Source organism: Carcharodon carcharias, chromosome 6, assembly GCF_017639515.1.
Source record: "Carcharodon carcharias isolate sCarCar2 chromosome 6, sCarCar2.pri, whole genome shotgun sequence".
In the NCBI taxonomy this organism is placed as follows: domain Eukaryota; kingdom Metazoa; phylum Chordata; class Chondrichthyes; order Lamniformes; family Lamnidae; genus Carcharodon; species Carcharodon carcharias.
Window position 1 is genome coordinate 111,310,713 of NC_054472.1, and position 22,328 is coordinate 111,333,040.

Below are 22,328 nucleotides of genomic sequence, written 5' to 3' on the forward strand. Positions count from 1 at the left end.
TTTATAGTCATTAGGCCATACTTCCAAGAGAGTAAATCAAGGGGAATTTCCATTTAAGAACATCTGCAGCACAGGGAGAAAACATGTTTTGGAAAGGGGTTATGCAGAATAACTCCATTTAAAATTTGTGCGAAAGGAGGTACTAAACAGCATTTGTAATACTTTTAATTGAACGATTTTAACATAGAAAAATATTTCAATACCACAGAAACACAACATAGCTAAAGGATCAAGGCACAATCAAAAAGGAGTTAAACTTAAATAGAAACTTACTCTGTCGTGAACACCATTCTGTCTTCATATGTAGTCTGGTTGAATATAGAGATTTAAAGGTTTTTACAAGAATCTTTTGGTTTTAACGCTGAGAGCTGAAGGTACTTCTGATAACAGCCCGGTGGAAAACTGAATAGACTGCTGAATTTAGAAGCTGGCTCAGGCTACTGTGCACACACAGCCTATCTTTGACTCTAAGCTATCCAATCCTGCATTCCTATGGTGTTCTGCTGGCAGATGCCTTCATGCAGTTCACCAATCAAATGCTTTTGATCATTAGACTTACCCATTTTCTGGCTTCATGCCAAAATCTAGCATAAAAGTAGTATAAATCAGCTCTGTTGTCGATTTAAATAATTAGAAGGTGATGAGCGAATATGTTTCACTGAAAATGCTGATTTTTAAACATGGCTCAGTAGTAAAAGAAAAGATATCTCTGGAAGCTTAGCAGGTTTGGGCTGTCAGTAACACTTATCTGAAAGTAATCTTATCAGCCCTCCATATGCTATAGAAGCGTTGGGTCTCAAAACACTGTTCAGTACCACTGTGTCCATAAAAGCAGATTCATGTAATTCATGTGATCACATGGGGCTTCTGTCGCTTCACCAATCACTTCACCCCAATACCCAGCAATGATTTTCTGAACAAATTCCCTCTCGTGGGATGAATGTCATTACCAGTTTCAAGTGAACCACACATTCAGGACAGGAGAGAAAAGATCAACTGTGAAAAATAATTGCCTCTAAATCCGATGTTAATGAAAAATCGCATTCTGTTTACCAAAAAAATGTGGTTGCTTTGGTGGCTACAAAATAAAACGACAGCCCCAAACTAATTACAACTCAAGTTTAATCTTAAGAAGTCTAGACAGGTGCAGCATTCTGTATCTTTTCAGCTGAATATTCTGTTAGATTACATTGTTCACTTTCTGTCTCACAATTACTGCCTCAAGGCCAACACACAATATCAAGCAATATAAAACACAAAATGACAATGTCTCATACTGTCAACGTTAGTTACAGACCCTGACTTTTAGATAAGGCAGAAATAACGGGGGAGAAACATTTCTAGCTCAAGGCGTCAGATGAATTATCTTCAAAACTCACAGGGATATGACTGTAGAGTTTTGTTTGCTGTGATGTAACACACTTCTGGAGCAACATTCCATGGGCTTGTCTATACAAGCTATTAAGGACCTTAAAATGTTAACACTTTATTCTGTTTAAAACTAACTAACTCTAAACTGGTGGCTGAACTTTGGACATGGCGTTTAGAGCCAGAGAAGTTATCTTTTTCTATTTTTCTCCCAGCAATTTACTCTCCTGAGCCCTTCACTCACAAAGGCTGTAAACTCCACTGTAGCATGTGTCTAAAGGCAATAATAGCTCTCTAGCACACTTTTAAAAAATTCATTCACGGGGTGTGGGCTTCGCTGGCTGGGCCAGCAGTTATTGCCCATCCCTAATTGCCCTTCAGAAGGTGATGGTGAGCTGCCTTTGTGAACTGCTGCAGTCCATGTGGTGTAGGTACACCCACAGTGCTGCTAGGAAGGGAGTTCTAGGATTTTGACCCAGCAACAGTGAAGGAACGGCGATATATTTCTAAGTCAGGATGGTGAATAACTTGGAGGGGAACTTCCAACTGGTAGTGTCCCCATTTGTCTTTCCTTGTCTTTCTAGGTGGTAGTGGTTGTGGGTTTGGAAGGTGCTAAGGAGCCTTGATCACTACATGAAAACATTGAAAAAAAGCTGCAACAAACTAATTGATATTGGTGGTATTTACGGTTACACATACGTCCTATCTTCATTTAATATCCATCCACTCATACACTTCCAGCAGTGGTTCACTGGCAATCAGGAAAGATAACCTTTACTAATTCTCCTTCCCTCCACCTAAGAATCCTTAAGTGTCTACTATGACACTCTGGCAGAGATGAGTTAATTCTGTACTGACTGGATTCTTCTTTTGTATGGCTTAGTGCCCCTTCTCTACATTCAAGGACAAATCATTAGCAACAATAGTAATCAATGTTTTTCTTTAAAATTAGAAGTTAACTTTGGCAAGGTCACACTTAGCTACACAATCCCCAGATCTTCCATTCCCGAGAGGGTCGTACCCTAGACATGTGTCAGAAGATGTGCTGGGGACCCTCTAGAAGTCCCTAGGCAAGGACTGCATGGGAATTGCCCAGCAATTTTTTACTTCTATTGGGCAATTACCCTGCATCTGGAACCCTCCAAAACTCCAGTTTAAAGTCAGAGAGTTCGGATGGTTCTGGCTCTCTGAGCAAAATAGTTACCCAGTAAAAGTTAGAAGGATTGAAACCAATTCTAACTCCTGGGTAACTATACTACTGACACCTCCAAACCCCCGTTGGTCCCTCCGACTGACTCCCCAACCCCCACTGGACCCCCCTGAATATGACCCATCCACCAACTATCTCCCCACCTGCCAACTACCACTCTGACCCCCCTATCCCCCCCAACTACCTCACCCATTTCCCCACCCTCTGACTACCCCCGCTGACAACCAACTAACGCCCCTCACCCCGACAACTCGACTGCCCCCTTGACCTCCCAATTCCCAACTACCTGTCTACCCTCCTAGCCCCGGGCCTGACTATCCTCAACCCCTGACTACTCTGCCCCGATCACCCGACTACCTGCCCATATGGCCTATGTTTGAAAAACAAGTTCTCCCACTTCTGAAATTGTGTTAATTGTCATTTATTCATTTCATTGCAATAATCCTCATATTTGCCCCCATGTTCCAAACTGTTAATTCTATTATTTCTGTGCTTCCTGGTACTTGAATCTTTTACCAGGCTAAACAATTTGTTTGGATAACTTCTTTTTAATTAACCATCACCATTACTTAAGCATTACATATACATTTCTATATGTGTACTCAACTGAGTTTTCAAATTTTTCACTAAAATGTAGGCTACTATTAGTTTAACAGTTAAAAACTACCAAAAATTTCCCACAGCGTTACACATTGGGAATTAAGAAGAAGTGAAGTGGGGTTCGAAGCCAGGTGACATGGATCAAGGGAACCAGGGTTAATTCAATTCCCATTTTAAAGTCCTGAAATTTGATCTTATATTATTATTTATAGTCAAATAGCAAAACTTGCAGCAATGTGGGAAACAGTAATGTAGAGTTGGCTGGGGAACAAGAGTTTCTCTGTACAGGCACAGGAACTGGGAAATCCAATATAGAAACATGAAACTAATTCTGCAGGAAAATGAATGAGCGATATAGCACTCACTCCTCTTGTTTCAGTAACAGCTAAATGAACATGGAACTGCATGAAATGGATGTGAGGATCGAGTGGTATCAGAAGCTAAATAAAAATAAAATCATAACTGGAATTGAAAAAGACCTATGAAGAAAACAAAGGTTCATAATCAGTTTAAGAAAAAAATCACAAACTAAAAATGTATTAAAATTTTACTTGTGACTCCAAGAGATATATAACATTAAGAAGTCCAGGGAGACCCTACTTCTGGTTATGCATTGACAGGGTTACCATCTGCTCCAACTTTGGCAAGCTCCAACTTTTTTTTATCTGGATGTCTTTGCTTCACTGGAGCAAAACAGCTCCATTTTGAAGGAAGACAGAACATACCCGTAGATGCCCCTAAAGCATATTATAATGAGTCTTGCTCCTTGGAGCTGTGCAAACTGTTTCTGGCCCCAGTGCAGCCATGGTGAAACATCTGGGGCTACCTGAAAACTGGTGCTAAATTAATGCTCCTAGCTTTCCTACAACCCCTGCACCTAAAAATTGTTCTTGCGTGCCAGGCTGTGGGCAAGAACATTTGTTGCCCATCCCTAGTTGCTATGAGAGCATTAGGAGTCCACCAGGTAATGTCACATATGCACTGAGATGATAGATTCCCTTCCCTGAAGGAGGCTAGTGAGTCAATTGGGTTTTTAAAACAATCAAGCAGCTATGATAGTTATTTTTTTATGGTCCACAAAATTATCAGATTTATTGAATTCAATTTCATAATTTGCTGTGCTGGACCTCTAATTGTTGGTCCAGTATCTTAACCACTAGGCATACATGTCACTAGCTAGTGATATTTCACCTCTTTTAAATCAATTAAAAGTCTATCAAATAGGTTTACCATTTAAAATCTACTTCTTTCCCCATCAATATTCTTTTCTTCCCAAAGAGTTGACTCCTTATCAGGGTATGATTACAAGGACATCAGGTGCCTTCTGGTAACTCATCCACTGGTTAATCATCATTCTTGAGCCTTGGCATTGAATATGATTAGGTTATTCAATCATATGGACTATTATAGATGAGCACTGTTGTCACCCAATGCCCTCATATGCACAAAGGAAACAAAGACTTGCATTTGCATCATGACCTTTGCCTTTTATAACCTCAGGACATGTTAACGCACTTTGCAGACATTGAAGTACTATTGAAGTATAGGGAAAAATTTTCCCCCTGTTGGGGGGGAAGTGCAGGGCCAGGTGCGGGCAGGCATGCCTCGGATTGGCACTCCCGTTTGGGGGTGCGCCGTCATTTTACGGGGGTGGGCCAATTAAGGCCACCCAGCATGACATCTGCCGGGAAGTGCTATGGAGGTGGGGGGGGATTCCCTCAGCTGGGAGTGTGCTCTTTCGCGCATGCACGCAAAAAGACGCACTGATCTCCCTGAGGCTAAGCGCTGCCTCAGGGAGATTGGCTCCAATTTAAAAATGTTAAAGAAACAATAGCAAAATTTCCCTGACATGTCCCCTCATGTGACATTGTCACGAGTTGGGACATGACACGTCCATCACTTTTACTGAAACCTTTATCAAATATTTTAAAACCCTCTTAAAACCTCATCCTTCCCGTGGATGAGGCTTCATGCTTTTTCTTAAGCCCGGCCTGTCCGCCAACCTTAAGGTAATTATGTCAATTACTTTTTAAATGGCCTCAATAGGCCATTGATAGGTTGGCGGGCGCGCAACTGATTCAGCTGCACCCCCGCCTACCTGAAAATGGAAATGACGTGGGGTGACATCGGGGGTCATCCCACATCATTTTACGTGGTGGCGAGCGAGCCCAACTCACCGACTGGAAGATCCCCCCCATAGCCACTGTTGTAATGTGGGAAACACTGCAGGCAATTTGATCACAGCAAGGTTCCACATATTCCCAGTATAAGTCACTGAACTGTGATCTGTAGAAACCCTGATCAATCTTACCTTATCTGACCCAGAGATACGGACAGTACCCATATAGGTGTCCTGGCTGAGATCAACTAAATGAACATAAATCTGGGATATTTAATGGAACCCGCCAGAGTAGGCGTAGTATGGCAAGGGGCCTGGGAGAATTGGGCAGGAGTACCTGCATCAGATTCTCGGCATTGTGAAAGCTGTCTCCAGTGAAACTGCCCGCAGCGACAGGATGTCAGTTCGGCTCATTAAAGAGCCACTTGAGAGCAATTATCCCGGAGCCTGCCGGAATTAGTGATGGCTCAGGGATTTAATTAGACTCCCATAGCTCTCTCATGCCTCCCGAAGACCAGCCAGGCTTGTGGCCTCTTGGGGTTGAGGGGGGAGGGGCGGGGCATGGGGTGTCCCTCATTGACAGGCATTCAGTGCTGATGCTGAAAGCCAGCCCTCTGCCCTTGCCTCTGACCCCAATGCTCTCCACTCCACTGATAACCCCCTCCCCGCAGCACCCATCCATCCTCATTCACCTGTCTCCAGGGATCCAGTGGCAATTCTTGGGCTGGGCTTTGCAGCATTACTGGCAGCAGCCATCTCCATTGGTGGCACTTCAGACAATGCTGCCCCTCACAGGCCAACAGGCAGAGTTTCTGCCCCACTGTGGCTTGATTGCATGGAAGGCCTGATGCTGGCTTCTTAAGTGCCTGAAGGTATTTAAATAGCATCGAATCTCCCCCACAGAATCGGCGCAGGGCACCCAATGTTTCTCCAACGAGTTTGCAGGGGGTGGCTCCCCATTGCCAGCAATAAATCCAGGCTTAATGTGGGAGCTTGCGATCTGGTTGACTCAGCTACTCACTGGACAAACCAGCTAAACTATCGGGGGAATGGTAATGTTTCGAATGTTAGTTCATGGTAGCTTTTTTTACTGTAGCATTTCAAATTTATGGCATTAGGTTTTGTCTTGTGTTAATGATTTCTACAGACTTCATTTCTGAAGTTTAATTTTTCAGCTGAATTACCAAATACTTATTTTTTGTTCAATAACGACAAACAAAAACATTTTGGAATAATAGAATTTTAGAAAGGTTACAAAACAGAAGGAGACTATATGGCTCATTAAGTCCGCGCCAGCTCTCTGCAAGAATAATACAGCTAATCCTAATCCCTCACACTTTCCTCATATCCCTGCAAAATTTTCTCTCTTCAGGTGATTATCCAATTCTCTTTTGAAAGCCACGATTCAACCTGCCTCCAACCACACTAACATGCAGTGCATGCATTCCAGATCCTCACCACACGCCACATAAAAAAGATTTTCCTCATGTCATCTTTGGTTCTTTTGCCAATCACCTTAAATCTATATCCTCTAGTTCCTGACCCCTCCATCAAAGGGAACTGTTTCTCTCTTGTCTACTCAATCTACAACTCTCATGATTTTGAACACCACCATCAAATCTCTCTCAATCTTCTCTTCTCTAAGGAGAACAGTCCAAGCTTTTCCAATCTTTCCATGTAATTGAAGTCCCTCATTCCTGGAACCATTCTCGGAAAGTGGGGTATGGGTGTCCTAGTGCATGAATCACAAAAGACTAGTGTAAAGGTACAGCAAGTAATTAGGAAAGCTAATAAAATGTTATCACTTATTGTGAGGGGAATTGATTGCAAAAGTAGGGAGATAATGTTTCAATTATACAGGGCACTGGTGAGACCACGTCTTCAGTACTGTGCACAGTATTGGTCTCCTTATTTAAGGAAGGATATAAATACATTAGATGCAGTTCAAACGAGGCGTACAAGACTAACACTTGGAATTAGCAGGTTGTCTTATGAGGAAAGGTTGGACAGGTTAGGCTAGTATCCACTGGAAGTTAGAAGAGTAAGAGGCAACTTGATTGAAACCTTTAAGATCCTGAGAAGTCTTAACAGAGTGGATGTGGAGAAGATGTTTCCTCTTGTGGGAGAATCTAGAATTAGGGGTCACAGTTTAATAATAAGGGACCGCTCATTTAAGACAGAGACAAGGGGTAATTTTTTCTCTCAGGAGGGTAGTGAGTCTTTGGAACTCTCTCCCTGAAAAGGCAGTGGAAGCAGGGACTTGGATCATTTTAAGGCAGAGCTAAATAGATTCTTGATAAACAAGGGGGTGAAAGGATATTGGGGGTAGGCAGGAATGTGGAGTGGAAGCTATAATCTGATCAGCCATGATTTTATTGAATGGTGGAGCAGGCTCCTAATTCGTATGTTCTTATGTAAATCTTTTCTGCACCATCTTGAAAGCCTTCACAATCTTCCGAAAGAGCACTGCCCATAATTGGACTCAATGTTCCAGTTGAGGCTGAACCAGTGTTTTATAAAGGTTCATCATAAATTCCTTACTTTTGTACTCCGTGGCTCTATTTATAAAGCCCAGGGTGCCATAAGTTTCCTTAACCACTTTCTCAACCCGCCCTGCCACCTTTTAACAATTTGTGCACATGTATCCCAGGTATCTCTGCTCCTGCACACCCTTTAAAATTGTACTCTTTATTTTATATTGTCTTTTCTTATTCTTCCTACCAACATGTATGACTTCACATTTCTCTGCATTGAATTTCATTTACCATGTATCCACCATTCCACCTGTCTAAGCCCTCGTGAAGTCTGTCACTATCCTCCTCAAAGGCACAATACTTCCAAGCTTTTAGGCATTAGCAAATTTTGAAATTCTATCCTGTATACCCACGTTTAAGGCATTAATATACATCAAGAAAAGCAGTGGTCCTAGTACTGACCCCTAGGGGAACACAACTGTATGCCTTCCTCAGGTCCAAAATACAACTGTTCACTACTACTCCCTGTCATTCAGCTAACTTCGTATCCATGCTACCGCTGTCCCTTTTGATCCATGGGCTTCAACTTTGCTCATATGTTTATTATTTTGCACTTTTTCAAAGCCATTTGGAAGTCCTTATACACCACTTCACAACCCCTTTATGTTAGTTACCTGTCTCTTCTCACATTCTCTCTTTGCCTCTCTTATTTCCTTTTCCACTTCCTTTCTGAACATTTGTTTTTCTTTATTCTTTCATGGGATGCAGGCATCACTGGTAAGGCCAGCATTTATTGCCCATCCCTAATTGCCCTTGAACTGAGTAGCTTGCCACATCAATTGAGAGGGCAGTTAAGAGTCAACCACATTATTGTGGGTCTGGAGTCATTTGTATCCAGACCAGGTAAGGATGACAGGTTTCCTCCCCTAAAGGACATTTGTGATCCAGATGGGTTTTTATGACAATCAACAATGGTTCCATGGTCACTATTACTGAGACTAGCTTTCAATTCCACATTATTAGTTATATTTAAATTCCATCAGCTGCCATGGCAGGATTTAAACACATGTCCCCAGAGCATCAGCCTGGACCTCTGCATTACTAGCCCAGTGACATTATCACACCACCGAATTTTATATTCAGCCCGGTTGCCTCTTGTACTATCAACCTGACATTTGTCATACACTCCCCTTTTCTGCTTCCTCTGGCTCTCTATCTCTTTCATCATCCAGGAAAGTTTGGCTTTGGTTGCCCTACATTTACCCCCTTGCGGGAATGTATCTCAATTGTGCCCTGAACCAAATTCTCTTTAAAGGCAGCCCATTGTTCTGCTACAGTTCTACCTGCCAGTCTTTCATTACAATTTACCTGGGACAGGTGTGTTCTCAATCCACTCAATCCTCCAATTCACTATTTTCACTTGAGATTGTTCCTGGTCCTTTTCAACAGCCAATCTAAACCTTATGATACTATGACCACTGTTCCATAAATGTTCCTCTACTCACACTTAATCCACTTGACACATCTCATTCCCCAGAAACAAATCCATCTTCATTGGGCTAGAAACATACTGATTAAGAAAATCTCATGAACACATGTCAAAAACACTTCTCCCTCTCTGACTTTTCACTATTCCTATCCCAGGTCAAATTAGAATATTTAATGTTCCCCATTACCATTACTCTAGTTCTTACAACTCTCTGTAATTTTCCTACAAATATGCTCCTCTACATCTTTGCAACTAGTTAGTGGCCTATAGAATACATCCAGTGTGTGATGGCACCTCTATTGATCCTTAACTGTAACCACTCCAGGAGATCCTTTCTCTCCAACACTGTAACATTCTCCTTAACCAATACTGTGACCCTCCTCATCTCTCTCCTTCTCCATCTTTCCTGAACACCTTGGGCTAGATTTTCATGCCTTTGTCCATGTTAGAATGGAAGTGAAAGAGCTTTAAAAAATGGCAGGCAGGACCTGATTCTTGGATTCCCATCTCCAGCAATTATTGCCGGAGCAGGATAAGGGTGTGGGTGGGGAGACCACACACAGCACTCCAGGGGCAGAATTTTGCCATTGGTGAACAGGGGACAGGGCCCGCTTGCCAACGCGTAAAATGATGCGGGATGACATCGGGCGGAACCCCCAACATCATCCTGCCCCATTCATATATTCAGGAAGGCGGGGAATCAGCAAAATCAGCTGCAGGCCCGCCGACCTATCAATGGCCAATTGAGGCCATTGACAGGATCAATTAAACAATTAAAGGACCTGCCTGTCCAACCTTGGCAAATAGAGAAAACATGAAACCTCATCCAGCGACAGGATGAGGTTTCATGCAGGGTCTTAAAAATTTTAATAAAGTTATTCTGTAAATTATGAACATGTCCCATCTCATGTGACACATGAGGGGGACATGTAAGGGGATTTTTTTTTCTATTTTTAACATTTTTCAAAGTGGAAGCGATCTCCCTGAGGCTGCACTTAGTTTCAGGGAGATGTGCGCATGTGTGAAAGAGCGCACTCTCGCTTTTAGGGAATCCCTCCCACCCGCACAGGAAGTGCATAGCCCGTTTCACTGGCAGGGATCGGCTCCCCGCCCGCCGGAGATTGGGTCGGGCCCGCCCGCCCAACAGGCAGAAAATTCTGCCCCAGGTCTTGCCAGCTCTATTGTGGTGTTGGGTATTTCAGAAGCTCCCCGCGCCCCATCATTTTGCTGGAGTTGGGCTGGCTTTTGCAGGGGACATGATTCACGGCTCCTCAAAGGAGTTAGGAACATAAGAGCAGGAGTGGGTCATTCAGCTCATCGAGCCTGCTCTGCCATTCAATATGATCATGGCTGATCATTCACTTCAATGCCTTTTCCCCACACTATCCCCATATCCCTTTTTGAGCTATGTTATGAGGAAGTGCTAGTCAGAGACAGTTAAGTTTAAAAAATGTTCAGATGGCATGTGAAAATATGATTTATTAAATTAAGTATGTACTTAAGGCTTTTGAATGGCTTTAGGTATGTTTTCAATTCAGTGATCAGTGAGCTCTGTCCTTAAAAGCCAAGAGGTCATTAAACTGACCAGCGCTATTTAAGGGTTCAGTTGTATTAGAATCATTTTCTTCAGTGGATCAAGCCCACTTTTGCATTCTACTGTATGGAGAATAAGATATGAATGTATGTGGGGACCCTGTGGTTTGATTTTCATATTGATTCAATGTCCTGAATCTGCTGAGCGTTTGAAGCACTCTTCCAGTATCCACTAGGTACATAACTAATGAGCCATATTATAACACTGGCAAGAATTTGAAATGCTCATGAAATTTAAAAAAATAATCAGACATTTAACATTACCTTTGAAAATAAACCCTCTCCATTCTCATGAAACTGGCAATCAAACACAGCCAGTGAATGTCCAATTGAAGAAGCCTTTACTCCTCTTAACGTCTCTTAATCTTATCCAAATAAACATATATGCATTGAAAAACCACTTGAAAGAAAGATAAAGTTATTAATCTCATGAAACTATCAATCAAACAAAGCTAACCATCCTATGTGCAATCGTGTAAATAACCCACCACTGGGCTGAGTCCATTAGTCAGTCTTGGAGCTCAACCAAGCATTCATGATGAGGCCATCTGGCAATAGTTTCAACAAAAACAGGCTGAACAGATGGCCAGGCATATTTTGAATATTTAAAAGATTTGCCAGTGTTGTTATAATCACTCATTAGTTCTGTACTTATTGAGTACTGGGTGATTGGGCATGGAGGGAGCATGGGAAGCATGGAAGATATGAGAAGGCATGGGGCGGGGGGTCTGAAAGACATGAGGAGGCATGGGAGCTGGAGGTATGGGTTGAGGTCTACAGGGCCTTACAGCAATGCTGTTAGAGAATTCGGCTGATATTCCAGCGGACAGAATCAAGACTTCTAACCTGGCTGCCTTGGCTTTCGCCCACCTCTGTTGCCACCTTGGGCCTACTTCAGGAGGTGGTGGGCCTGTCTCCAGCTTCTGCCCTCCTCATGTTAAAAAAGAGGCAGACAGGCTCTGCCAGGTCAGAGGTGGGATTGCAGAGTTGGGAAAGTTTCCAACTCCTGCTTCCCACCTCAAAAATGAAAATCTAGGCCCTTGTATTCAAGGATATTTAATGATGAATCCTGCCTTTTTAGAGCCACTTCTCCGTTATTGCCACATCGTATTCCTAATTGTCTGCAGCTCACCAAACTTACTCGCCACACTTTGTGTTACATGCACTGTAAACCTGAATTAGATCCTACTTTATTTCCTCTTAGTCTGACTGCATATAATACCTACTATTTCTTACTCTAGTGCTATCTGTCTCTCCTAATTCTTTGTGCACCTTGTTTCTCTTTTCTAATCTATGTTCACATCCTGCTGCCAAATTAATTTAAACCCCTGCCTATAATACTAGCAAACCGACCCCTGAGCACAAGATCCCGGCTCCACTGAAGTGCAATCCGTCCGGTCTGTGCAGGCCCCATCACCCCTTCATCTGGTCACAATGTTCCAGGAATCGAAAGCCCTCCCTCCCGCACCATCTCTCCAGCCAAGCATTAATTTGGTCTATCCTCCTATTTCTATACTCACTAGCACATGGCACCAGAAATAATCTGGATTTTGCTACCTTTGAGGCTGTGCTTCTTAATCTCTTTCCTAGCTCCATAAAATCTGCCTGCAGAACCACACCCCCCCTTTCTACCTATGTCAATGGTATTGATATAGTCCACGACCTCTAGTTGTTCACCCTCACTTCTTCAGTGCCAACCTTGACCCTGGCACCAGACAGGCAACATGTCATTCCGGAACCAAAGGAATGTAAGAAGTAGGAGTAGGCCATTTGGCCTCTTGAGCCTGCTCCACCATTCAATAAGATCATGGCCGATCTGATTGTGGTCTCAACTCCACTTTCCTGCCTGCTTCCCATAACCCTTGGCTCCTTTGTCAATCAAAAACCTGCTCTCTGGGATAGAGAATTCCAAAGATTAACGACTCTCTGAGAAAAGAAATTCATCCTCATCTCCATCTTAAATGCAGGTTCCCCTTGCTCTGCAACTGTGCTCTCAGTTCTAGTTTCCCAGTGAGGAGGAACACCCTGTCAACAGCTAGCCTGTCATGCTCTCTCAGAGTCTTAAATGTTTCAATGAGACCATCTCTCACTCTTCTAAACTCCAACATTCTTCTAAACTTGAGTCTGGGAAGGGTGTCCTTTGCAGTCACCGTCACAGTGAAGCAGTCTGGGAAGAGTGTCCTCTGCAGTCACCGTCGTCGTGAAGCAGTCTGGGAAGAGCATCCTCTGCAGTCACTGTCGCCAGGAAGCAGTCTGGGAAGAGCGTCCTCTGCAGTCACCGTCGTCGTGAAGCAGTCTGGGAAGAGCGTCCTCTGCAGTCACCGTCGTTGTGAAGCAGTCTGGGAAGAGCGTCCTCTGCAGTCACTGTCACCAGGAAGCAGTCTGGGAAGAGCGTCCTCTGCAGTCACCGTCGCCAGGAAGCAGTCTGGGAAGAGTGTCCTCTGCAGTCACCGTCACCGTGAAGCAGTCTGGGAAGAGTGTCCTCTGCAGTCACTGTTGCCAAGTGAAAAAAACAAAGAGTGACATCACAAGAAAACCATAAGTTCATTGGTTGGTAAGTAACTGCTAGTTTGAACTACCTATTCTAAGTTGATTTCAGACTAAAGGTGACTACTGGGGCCCAGGATCTGAGGCCTAACACTTCAGCTTCAACTCAGCAGAGAGAGCGAGTTCCAGTTGATTTTAAAAAGTGTATTTTGAATCTCTATTCTAACTTGCTTTCAGATTAAAGGTAAATAGGAGAAATATTTTACATATTGATAAACTAAAAACCAATGGGAAATTTAAAAACAAATTTAAAAACTAATTAAATAAAATGGAGATGCAGGGCCAGGCGATGTGTGCTAGTTGCATGATGTGGGAGCTGGCGGACTCCATTGTGGTTCCTAGTAACCACATCTGTAGCAAATGTTGGTTGCTTGAAGAACTCCGGCTCAGAGTTGATGAGCTGGAGTCTGAGCTTTGGACACTGTGACACATCAGGGAGGGGAAGAGTTACCTGGACGCTGTGTTTCAGGAGACAGTCACAGCCCTTAGATTAACTACCTTAAATTCGGCCAGTGCTCAGGGACAGGTGGGTGTGACTAGGAGCGAGGCACATGGAGGGATCCAGGAAGTAGCACTGCAGGAGCCTCAGCTCTTGCCCTTATCCAATAGGTTTGAGATTCTTGCTCCTGGTATGGACAAGAGTGGGGACTGTAGGGAGATTGAGCAAACTGACCACAGCACCGTGGTACAGGGAGCCATTCAAGCTGGGAGAGAAAAGAGAAATGTCATTGTAATCGGGGATAGTATAGTTAGGTGAATAGATACCGTTCTCTGTAGCCAAGATCGAGAGTCTCAAAGGCTGTGTTGCCTACCTGGTGCCAGGGTTAAGGATATCTCATCTGGGCTGCAGAGGAACTTGAAGTGGGAGGGGAAAGATCCAGTTGTCGTGGTCCACGTAGGTACCAACGATATAGTAGAACGAGGAAAGAGGTTCTGTTGAGGAAATATGAGCAGCGAGGGGCTAAATTAAAAAGCAGAACCAAAAAGGTAATGATTTCCGGATTACTACCTGAGTCACAAGCTAATTAACACAGGGTCAATAAGATTAAAGAGGTAAATGCGTGGCTCAAAGATTGCTGTGGGAGAAATGGGTTCAAATTCATGGCACAAGTACTGGGGAAAGAGGGAGCTATTCCATTTGGATGGGCTACACTTGAATCATGCTGGAACCAGTGTCCTGGCGAACTGCATAACTAGGGTTGTAGATTTAGCCCCTATGTTCTAGATGAAGGAACTGAGGGCAATGATCTAGATGAAGGAACTGAGGGCATTCTGGCTAAGTTTGCAGATGATACAAAGATAAGTGGAGGGACAGGTAGTATTGAGGAGGCGGGGAGGCTGCAGAAGGATTTGGACAGGTTAGGAGAATGGGCAAAGAAGTGGCAGATGGAATACAACTTGGGGAAGTGTGAGGTCATGCACTTTGGTAGGAAGAATAGAGGCATAGACTATTTTCTAAATGGGAAGAGAATTCAGAAATCTGGAGTGCAAAGGGACTTCGGAGTCCTAGTCCAGGATTCTCTTAAGGTTAACTTGCAGGTTGAGTCGGTAGTTAGGAAGGCAAATGCAATGTTGGCATTTATTTTGAGAGGACTAGAATATAAAAGCAGGGATGTGCTGCTGAGGCTTTACAAGGCTCTGGTCAGACCACATTTAGAATATTGTGAGCAATTTTGGGCCTCGTATCTCAGGAAGGATGTTCTGGCCCTGGAGAGGGTCCAGAGGAGGTTCACGGAAATGATCCCAGGAATGAAAAGCTTAACATATGAGGAACATTCGAGGACTCTATACTCAATGGAGTTTAGAAGGATGAGGGGGGATCTGATTGAAACCTACAGAATACTGAAAGGCCTGGATAGAGTGGACGTGGGGAAGATGTTTCCATTAATAGGAGAGACTAGGACCCAAGCGCACAGCCTCAGAGTAAAGGGAAGACCTTTTAGAACAGAGATGAGGAGAAACTTCTTTAGCCAGGGAGTGGTGAATCTATAGAACTCATTGACACAGAAGGCTGTGGAGGCCAGGTCATTGAATGTATTTAAGACTTAGATAGATAGGTTCTTGATTGGTAAGGGGATCAAAGGTTACGGGGAGAAGGTGGGATAATGGGGTTGAGAAACTTATCAACCATGATTGAATGGCGGAGCAGACTCGATGGGCCGAATGGCCTAATTTCTGCTCCCATGTCTTATGGTCTTATAGATAGGGCTTTAAACTAAATAGTTTGTGGGGGGGCGGTGGTGGAGGGTTCAGTTGCATGGAAATATAAAAAAATCAAAGCTTAAGAAGAGGATAAGAGTGCAGGTCAGTGATGGGACTGATTGTTACCAAAAAGTGAAAGGAAGGGACAGAGTCTGTGAATGCCATATTGCACCAAAGAATCATGTAAGAGTAGGGAAAATTGACAATAGGGCAAACTTAAAGGCTTTGTATCTGAATGCACGTAGCATTCGGAATAAAACTAATAAGTTAACAGCGCAAATAGAGATAAATAGGTATGATTTGGTGGCGATTACTGAGACATGGTTACAGGGAGAGGAGGTTCGGGAGTTGAATATCCAAAGGTACTCAGTGTTTCGGAAAGATAGGCAGGAAGGAAAATAAAGTGGTGTAGCTTTGTTAGTAAAGGAAGAGATCAGTGCTATAGTGAGGAATGATATAGGCACTGGAGAGCAAGACGTAGAGTCAGTCTGGGTAGAAATAAGAAATCGCAAGGGAAAGAAGTCCCTGGTGGGAGTAATCAATAGGTCCCCAAATAGTAGTTCAGCAGTAGGGCACAGTATAAACCAGGAAATACTGGAACATGTAAGAAAGGCACGGAAATAATCATGGGTGATTTTAATATGCATATAGACTGGACTAATCAAATTGGCAAGGGTAGCCTCGAGGGAGAGTTCATAGAGTGTATTAGAGATTGTTTATTGGAGCAATATGTTGTGGAACCACCCAGGGAGCAGGCTATTCTGGATTTGGTTTTGTGTAATGAGATGGGATTAATTAATGATCTCATAGCAAAGGATCCTCTTGGGAAGAGTGATCATAGCATGCTAGAATTTCAAGTTCAGTTTGAAAGCGAGAAACTTGAATCCCACACTAGTGTTCTGGAGTTAAACAAAGGTAACTACATCGGCATGAGGGCAGATTTGGCCCTAGTGGACTGGGCAGGAAGGCTACAAGGTAGGACAGTTGATGAACAGTGGCAGATATTTAAGGAGATATTCAATGCCTCCCAAGTAAAATATATTCCAAAGAGGAAGAAAGAAGGTAAGAGGGGGAAAAAGCATCTATGGCTAAGCGAGGAAGTTAAAGATAACATAAAGGCAAAAGCTAAGGCTTACCAAATTGCAAAAGTCAACTTGCAGGCTGGAAGATTGGGAAACTTTTAAAGATCAACAAAGGATTACTAAAAAAAAAATTAAAAGAGCAAAGGTAAATTATGAAAGAAAACTAGCGCAAAATGTAAAAACTGATAGCAAAAGCTTCTACAAGTATATAAAAGGAAAGAGAGTAGCTAAAGTGGATGTTCTTCATCCTCCCTTGGAGGATGAGACTGGGGAGTTAATAGTGGGGAATGCAGAAATGGCAGAGATGCTTAATCAATATTTTGCCTCAGTTTTCACGGTGGAGGACACTAGTACCATCCCAATAGTAACAGGTAGTGCAGAGGGTATAGAGAAGGAGGAACTTAGAACAATCACCATCACTAGAGAAAAAGTACTCATCAAACTATTGGGATTAAAGGGTGACATGTCCCCAGGACTTGATGGCCTACATCCCAGGGTCTTAAAGGAAGCGGCAGCAGAGATAGTGGATGCATTGGCTATAATATTCCAAAATTCCCTGGATTCTGGAAAGGTTCCAGTGGATTGGAAAAATGCTAATATAACGCATTTATTCAAAAAGGGGGGGAGGCAGAAAGAAGGAAACTTTAGACCAGCTAGTTTAACGTCTGTCGTTGGGAAATTGTTGGACTCCATTATTAAGGAAGTAGTAATGGGGCATTTGGAAAGTCAAAATGCAATCCATCAGAGTCAGCATGGTTTTATGTAGAGTAAATTGTGTTTGACTAATTTGCTAGAGTTCTTTGAAGATGTGGCAAGCAAAGTGGAAGGCTTTTGATAAGGTGCCGCACAAAAGATTAATACACAAGATAAGGTCACACAGAGTTAGGGATAATATATTAGCTTGGATAGAGGATTGGCTATCCAACAGAATGCAGACAGTCAGGATAAATGGGTCTTCTTCTGGATGTAACTAGTGGGGTGCCACAAGGTTCGGTCCTTGGGCCCCAACTATTTACAATCTATATTAATGACTTAGATTCATAGGTACCATAGCTAAATTTGCAGATGACACCAAAATAGGTGGGAAGGTAAGATGCAATGAAGAAATAAGAAATTTACAAATGGATATGGGCAGGTTAATGGGCCAAAATTTGGCAAATGGAGTTTAACATGGCTAAGGGTGAGGTTATCCATTTTGGTTAGAAGAATAAAAAGGCGACTTACTATTTAAATGGAGAGAAACTTCAGAATGCTTCAGTGCAGAGGGATCTGGGTGTCCTCGTGCATGAATCGATGAAAGCTAGTATGCAGGTAAAGCAGGTAATAAAAGAGGCAAATGGAATTTTCGCATTTATTGCTAAAGGAATAGAGTATAAAAATAGGGAAGTGTTGTTGCAACTGTACAAGGCAGCTGGGGTACCGTGCAGTTTTAGTTCCTTTACTTGAGTAAGGATGTAGTTGCACTGGAGGCGGTTCAGAGGGGATTTGCTAGATTGATTCCAGAGATATGGGGCTTGTCTTATGAGGAGAGATTGAGCAGTTTAAGCCTATACTCACTAGAGTTTAGAAGGATGAGAGGAGATCTAATTGAGGTATATAAGATGCTAAAGCGGATAGACAAAGTAGACGTGGAGCGGATGTTTCCCCTTGTGGGGCATTCTAGAACGAGAAGCCATAGTTTTAGGCTAAGGGGTGGTAGATTTAAATCAGAGATGAGGAGGAATTACTTCCCTCAAAGGATCGTGAATCTGTGGAATTCACTACCTCAGAGTGCAGTGGATGCTGGGACGTTGAATAAATTTATGGAGGAGACAGACAGATTTTTAATTAGTAACGGATTGAAAGGTTATGGCGAGAGGGCAGGAAATTGGAGTTGAGGGCAAAATGAGATCAGCCATGATTGTATTAAATGGCTGGGCAGGCTCGATGGGCTGAATTGCCTACTCCTGCTCCTAGTTCTTATGTTCAATGAGTATCAGCCCAACCTGCTCAACCTTTCCTCATATGACACTCCCTTCATCCCAGGAATCAACCAATGAACCTTCTCTCAACTGCCTCCAATGCAATTATTTCCCTCCTTAAGTAAGGAGACCAAAACACTGTACACAGTACTCTAGGTGCAGTCTCACCAATGCCCTGTACAGCTGTAGCAAAACTTCCCTACTTTTATAATCTATCCCCTTCATGTCTGCAACTGCAGAAACACCTTTCTGTTCCACTAACTATAGGATCCCCAATCATTGTTGTTTTCCCAATCTTCCTCATGTACCCCTGTACATGGACTTGGTCTGCATGCACTCCCTGGAGGAACCATCACCCTCATCAGTATTCAGAACAGCATTAGGTGCTTGATTTTCTACAGTATAATGGAAATATAAAACCTGAAATTATCAACAAATGTGTTAAGCTGCAAAAACATGCATACTTATATATTAGCATTTTTTTTGTTTTTTTTCTTTCCTTGATCAATTTTCTCCCTTACCCTTCTAGGTCCTTCAGCATGCCACCATTACTTAGCTCCAAGCCCATTTGTTCTATTTGTTAGACAAGGTGAGGGAGTGTGCAAGGACTCCACCCTTTTTTTGATCACTATCGGAAATTTTTGAAATTAAACGGATGAAAGTGCCAATTCAGAGTATGTACTTAACTGTTTATGTGTTGATTGCAAAGAACTCAGTCAGACAGGTTTTCTTGAGTTTAAACAAGTTTCTATTGTGCTAAAAACACTAGGTAAACACTATTTAAGATAAAAGTGTTGCAACACACATACACACACTACACTGGCACACACAAGCATGCAAAAATGCAAGTTTCAAAGCAGAGGAGATTAATTTTTGGCCAAATAAATGTTCAACAAAAAAATGCAAATAAATAGAGTTCACTGATTTTAAGTCCTTGGTGCTGTTGTTCGTGGCTTAGATAGTTCTTAAAGCTGCAGCCTTGTGTTTTTTTAACTCCTGAAATGCTGTTGTGGAATTTGAAGTCCTTTTTAGGATTTCTCTGTCTGCTGTTCACAGTATGATAAAATGGCAAAATCAGGGTCAAACCTAGTTGAGTGAGAGGGAGAGACGAGCAGCCATTTTGCTGCTTTCAAGTATTCCATCTCCAGTCTGCTCCAAAGCAAGCAGCGTTTTGTAACAAAAGAAATTTCAAAAAGGTGCATTCAATCACTTGACCTCTCTCCTCATCCCTGTTGGGTATTCCACAGAAGGTAAAAATTGATTATCTCATGTCTGGACAGGCATTGGCTATTATATTTTAGACTAGATGATTAATTTTTTAATGTGCAACCATCACTTCTGAATGACCTATTCTTCCATGTGACGAGCAAGGAAGAAAAATATCAACACCTTCAGAGTAGCCATTGTCTCTGTAGACTCTCTATCTCTGTTCTGACAATAATGGAATATAGTTATATAGTGATGGAAATTATGGTAGCCATTTTAAGCTTCAGTTGCCTTTGAAGTAATCATTGACATCAGCAGGTATGAAATTCCACAGGAGGCTTGTCTGGGCATGTCCTATTTGTAATCCACATTGGAAACTTCCGGAAACTTGACCAACTTGCAGACAAATCAGCTGACCTCTGGCAGCCATTGTAAGTTGGTGTCTTTGTTTCAACAGTTGAAACTGCCTTTTTATAAACAAGCTCCATGAGTGAAATTGAAACTTAATATTTGACATCAACACACCTCTGTAACACATGACCTCTTCTTCAATTCCCTGGAGTGGAATTCAGTTCTGCCCACAATACTAAGACTGACATGGTCAAATTTGCCAGTGATGCAGATGTAATGCACAATCCCTCTTCGTTCTTCTTGGTCCCTCAAACATTTGTCACAATTAACTGCTTCATCCTCTTCCAGAATTTCTGCTCTGTGGCACTAATCTGTGGCATTAATTTAGCTTAATTCCATTCCTACTTGTCCTGGTGAAGCTAGCACAACTGTAATGGCCACTTCCCACTCCACATGGTCCATGTACGTATGCCCACCTTCTTTTCCCCATCTACATCATTTTTAGGCAAGGTGCCAGATTTCAAAGACATACTATCAAAACCTTGTTTTACTTCTCTTGTCACAACCTTTATTCTTCAGCTACCAAAGTTTTGCTTGTCTATTCAGTCATATCCTGGATAAGCAAATTCCTTTAGCTTAACTTCAGTAGATAAAAACCATCCAGCTTAATTAAGTCCACCAAAATGAAATACCTTAACTTCCAATACTCCACTCAAATCTCTTTAAAAGTTTAATCAGGCCAAGCTTGGTGGTTTGCAACCTCAGTGCACTTTTGATCCTCAGTTAAGTTCTACGCCTATGGTCTATATCACATCCTATCATCCCCGTCCTGGACAACCTTCAAAATTACCCCATTCCCCATTACATTGAGTTCAAAATTCCTGTCTTCATCTAAAAATCCTTTCATGGTCTCTGTAACTTGCTTCACCCTTTATTGTGCATGCATTCTCTATTTTATTTAAGCTGACCTTTGTAACTCCCTCTCTAAATCTTCAGCTGCATTAGCCAAGTACTCTGGAATGCTCTTCCTTAACTGTTCCACCCGTATCCATTTTTTTCAAAAGCTTCTACCTCTTTCATTATGCCTTCGTTAACGCCTAGAATGGTTACTCCACCACTGCTCAAAATAATTTTTTTAAACGGTCCCATATTTTGGGACATTTTCATTCATTGAAAGTTGTATTTAATTGAAAATTGTCATTGAAGGCATAGGCCAGAATTTTCCAGCTCTATTGGCGGCAGGCGTCATGGTGGGTGGGGGGAAGAATATGGTGAGAAGGCCAAAATTCGGTTTTATACCATCGTGAAAACAGTTTGCAATTGTCCACTCCACCCATCCACCCGGGAACCTCATTTGAATACAACTGCATCTACTTATAAGCCCTGTGCACCAGAGTCATCCTCCAAGTCAAATTTATCACCCACATCAGCATAGCTTCAGAACGTCGTGCTTCACCACTGCCTTTAAAAGACGTGCACAAGGCTACCTGAACTTGAAGGTGAGTGTGCATCACCTTGCACAGTGCTCCCGAGCATTGCCCATAGGGCATCAAGAAAGAGGTGCCGCACATTCATGGGGAGCACAGGCATGTCATTTTTTCCTGGCTGGCTTTCAGTGCAGTGCCAGAGCAAGGGTTCTAGTGTGGGTCAGGCTGTGGGGAGACGGGAGTAGGGGGCAAAGCAGTACACACTGAAGGAAATACTCAAGCATATGGCAGGGGGAGAGGGCGAGGGAAGCAGCCATACACTTGGAACAGCTTGCCAAAAGTGAGCATGCTACCGTAGCTGAAGCCTTTCATCTGCAGCTCCATTGATATGCCTGGAGTTGGGCCTCTGAAGCTTTTCTACCCACTCAGGCAATGCAAAAGCATGAAAGTGCCACCAAATGCTGTGGAACTTTTCACCTCTTGGGCGCAGACTGCAAATTAATCTGCGTTTTAGGGGGCAGCAGAACAATTGGCCAACTGAGCAAGTTGTAGAATCCCCTTGAGAAAGGTGGCCATGGCACAGTCACTGATGGAGGTATTCACAGCCCCTGAAATGTCTTTATTAAGATTTGGACCAGTATCCATCATGGTTCAAGCCATAGATTGCACTTGTCATTCCTGCAGATGACCGAGAACCAG

At 42.8% G+C, this 22,328-nt stretch overlaps 1 protein-coding gene across 25 annotated transcripts in view; it reads right to left on the reverse strand.

Annotated features, from left to right (window-relative positions):
* Window positions 1–22,328, reverse strand: part of dtna (dystrobrevin, alpha) — a 444,909-nt gene that overhangs the window by 264,691 nt on the left and 157,890 nt on the right. For 24 of the 25 annotated variants that reach the window (XM_041189635.1, XM_041189640.1, XM_041189657.1 and 21 more), the window contains exon 1: window positions 274–460. The exons of the other annotated variant lie outside the window; for it this stretch is intronic. In XM_041189635.1, coding sequence (XP_041045569.1) covers window positions 274–290 — 17 coding nt within the window. In that variant the 5' untranslated portion in view covers window positions 291–460. Of the gene's footprint in view, window positions 1–273; window positions 461–22,328 lie in introns of those variants that run through there. 25 annotated transcript variants of the gene reach the window in all.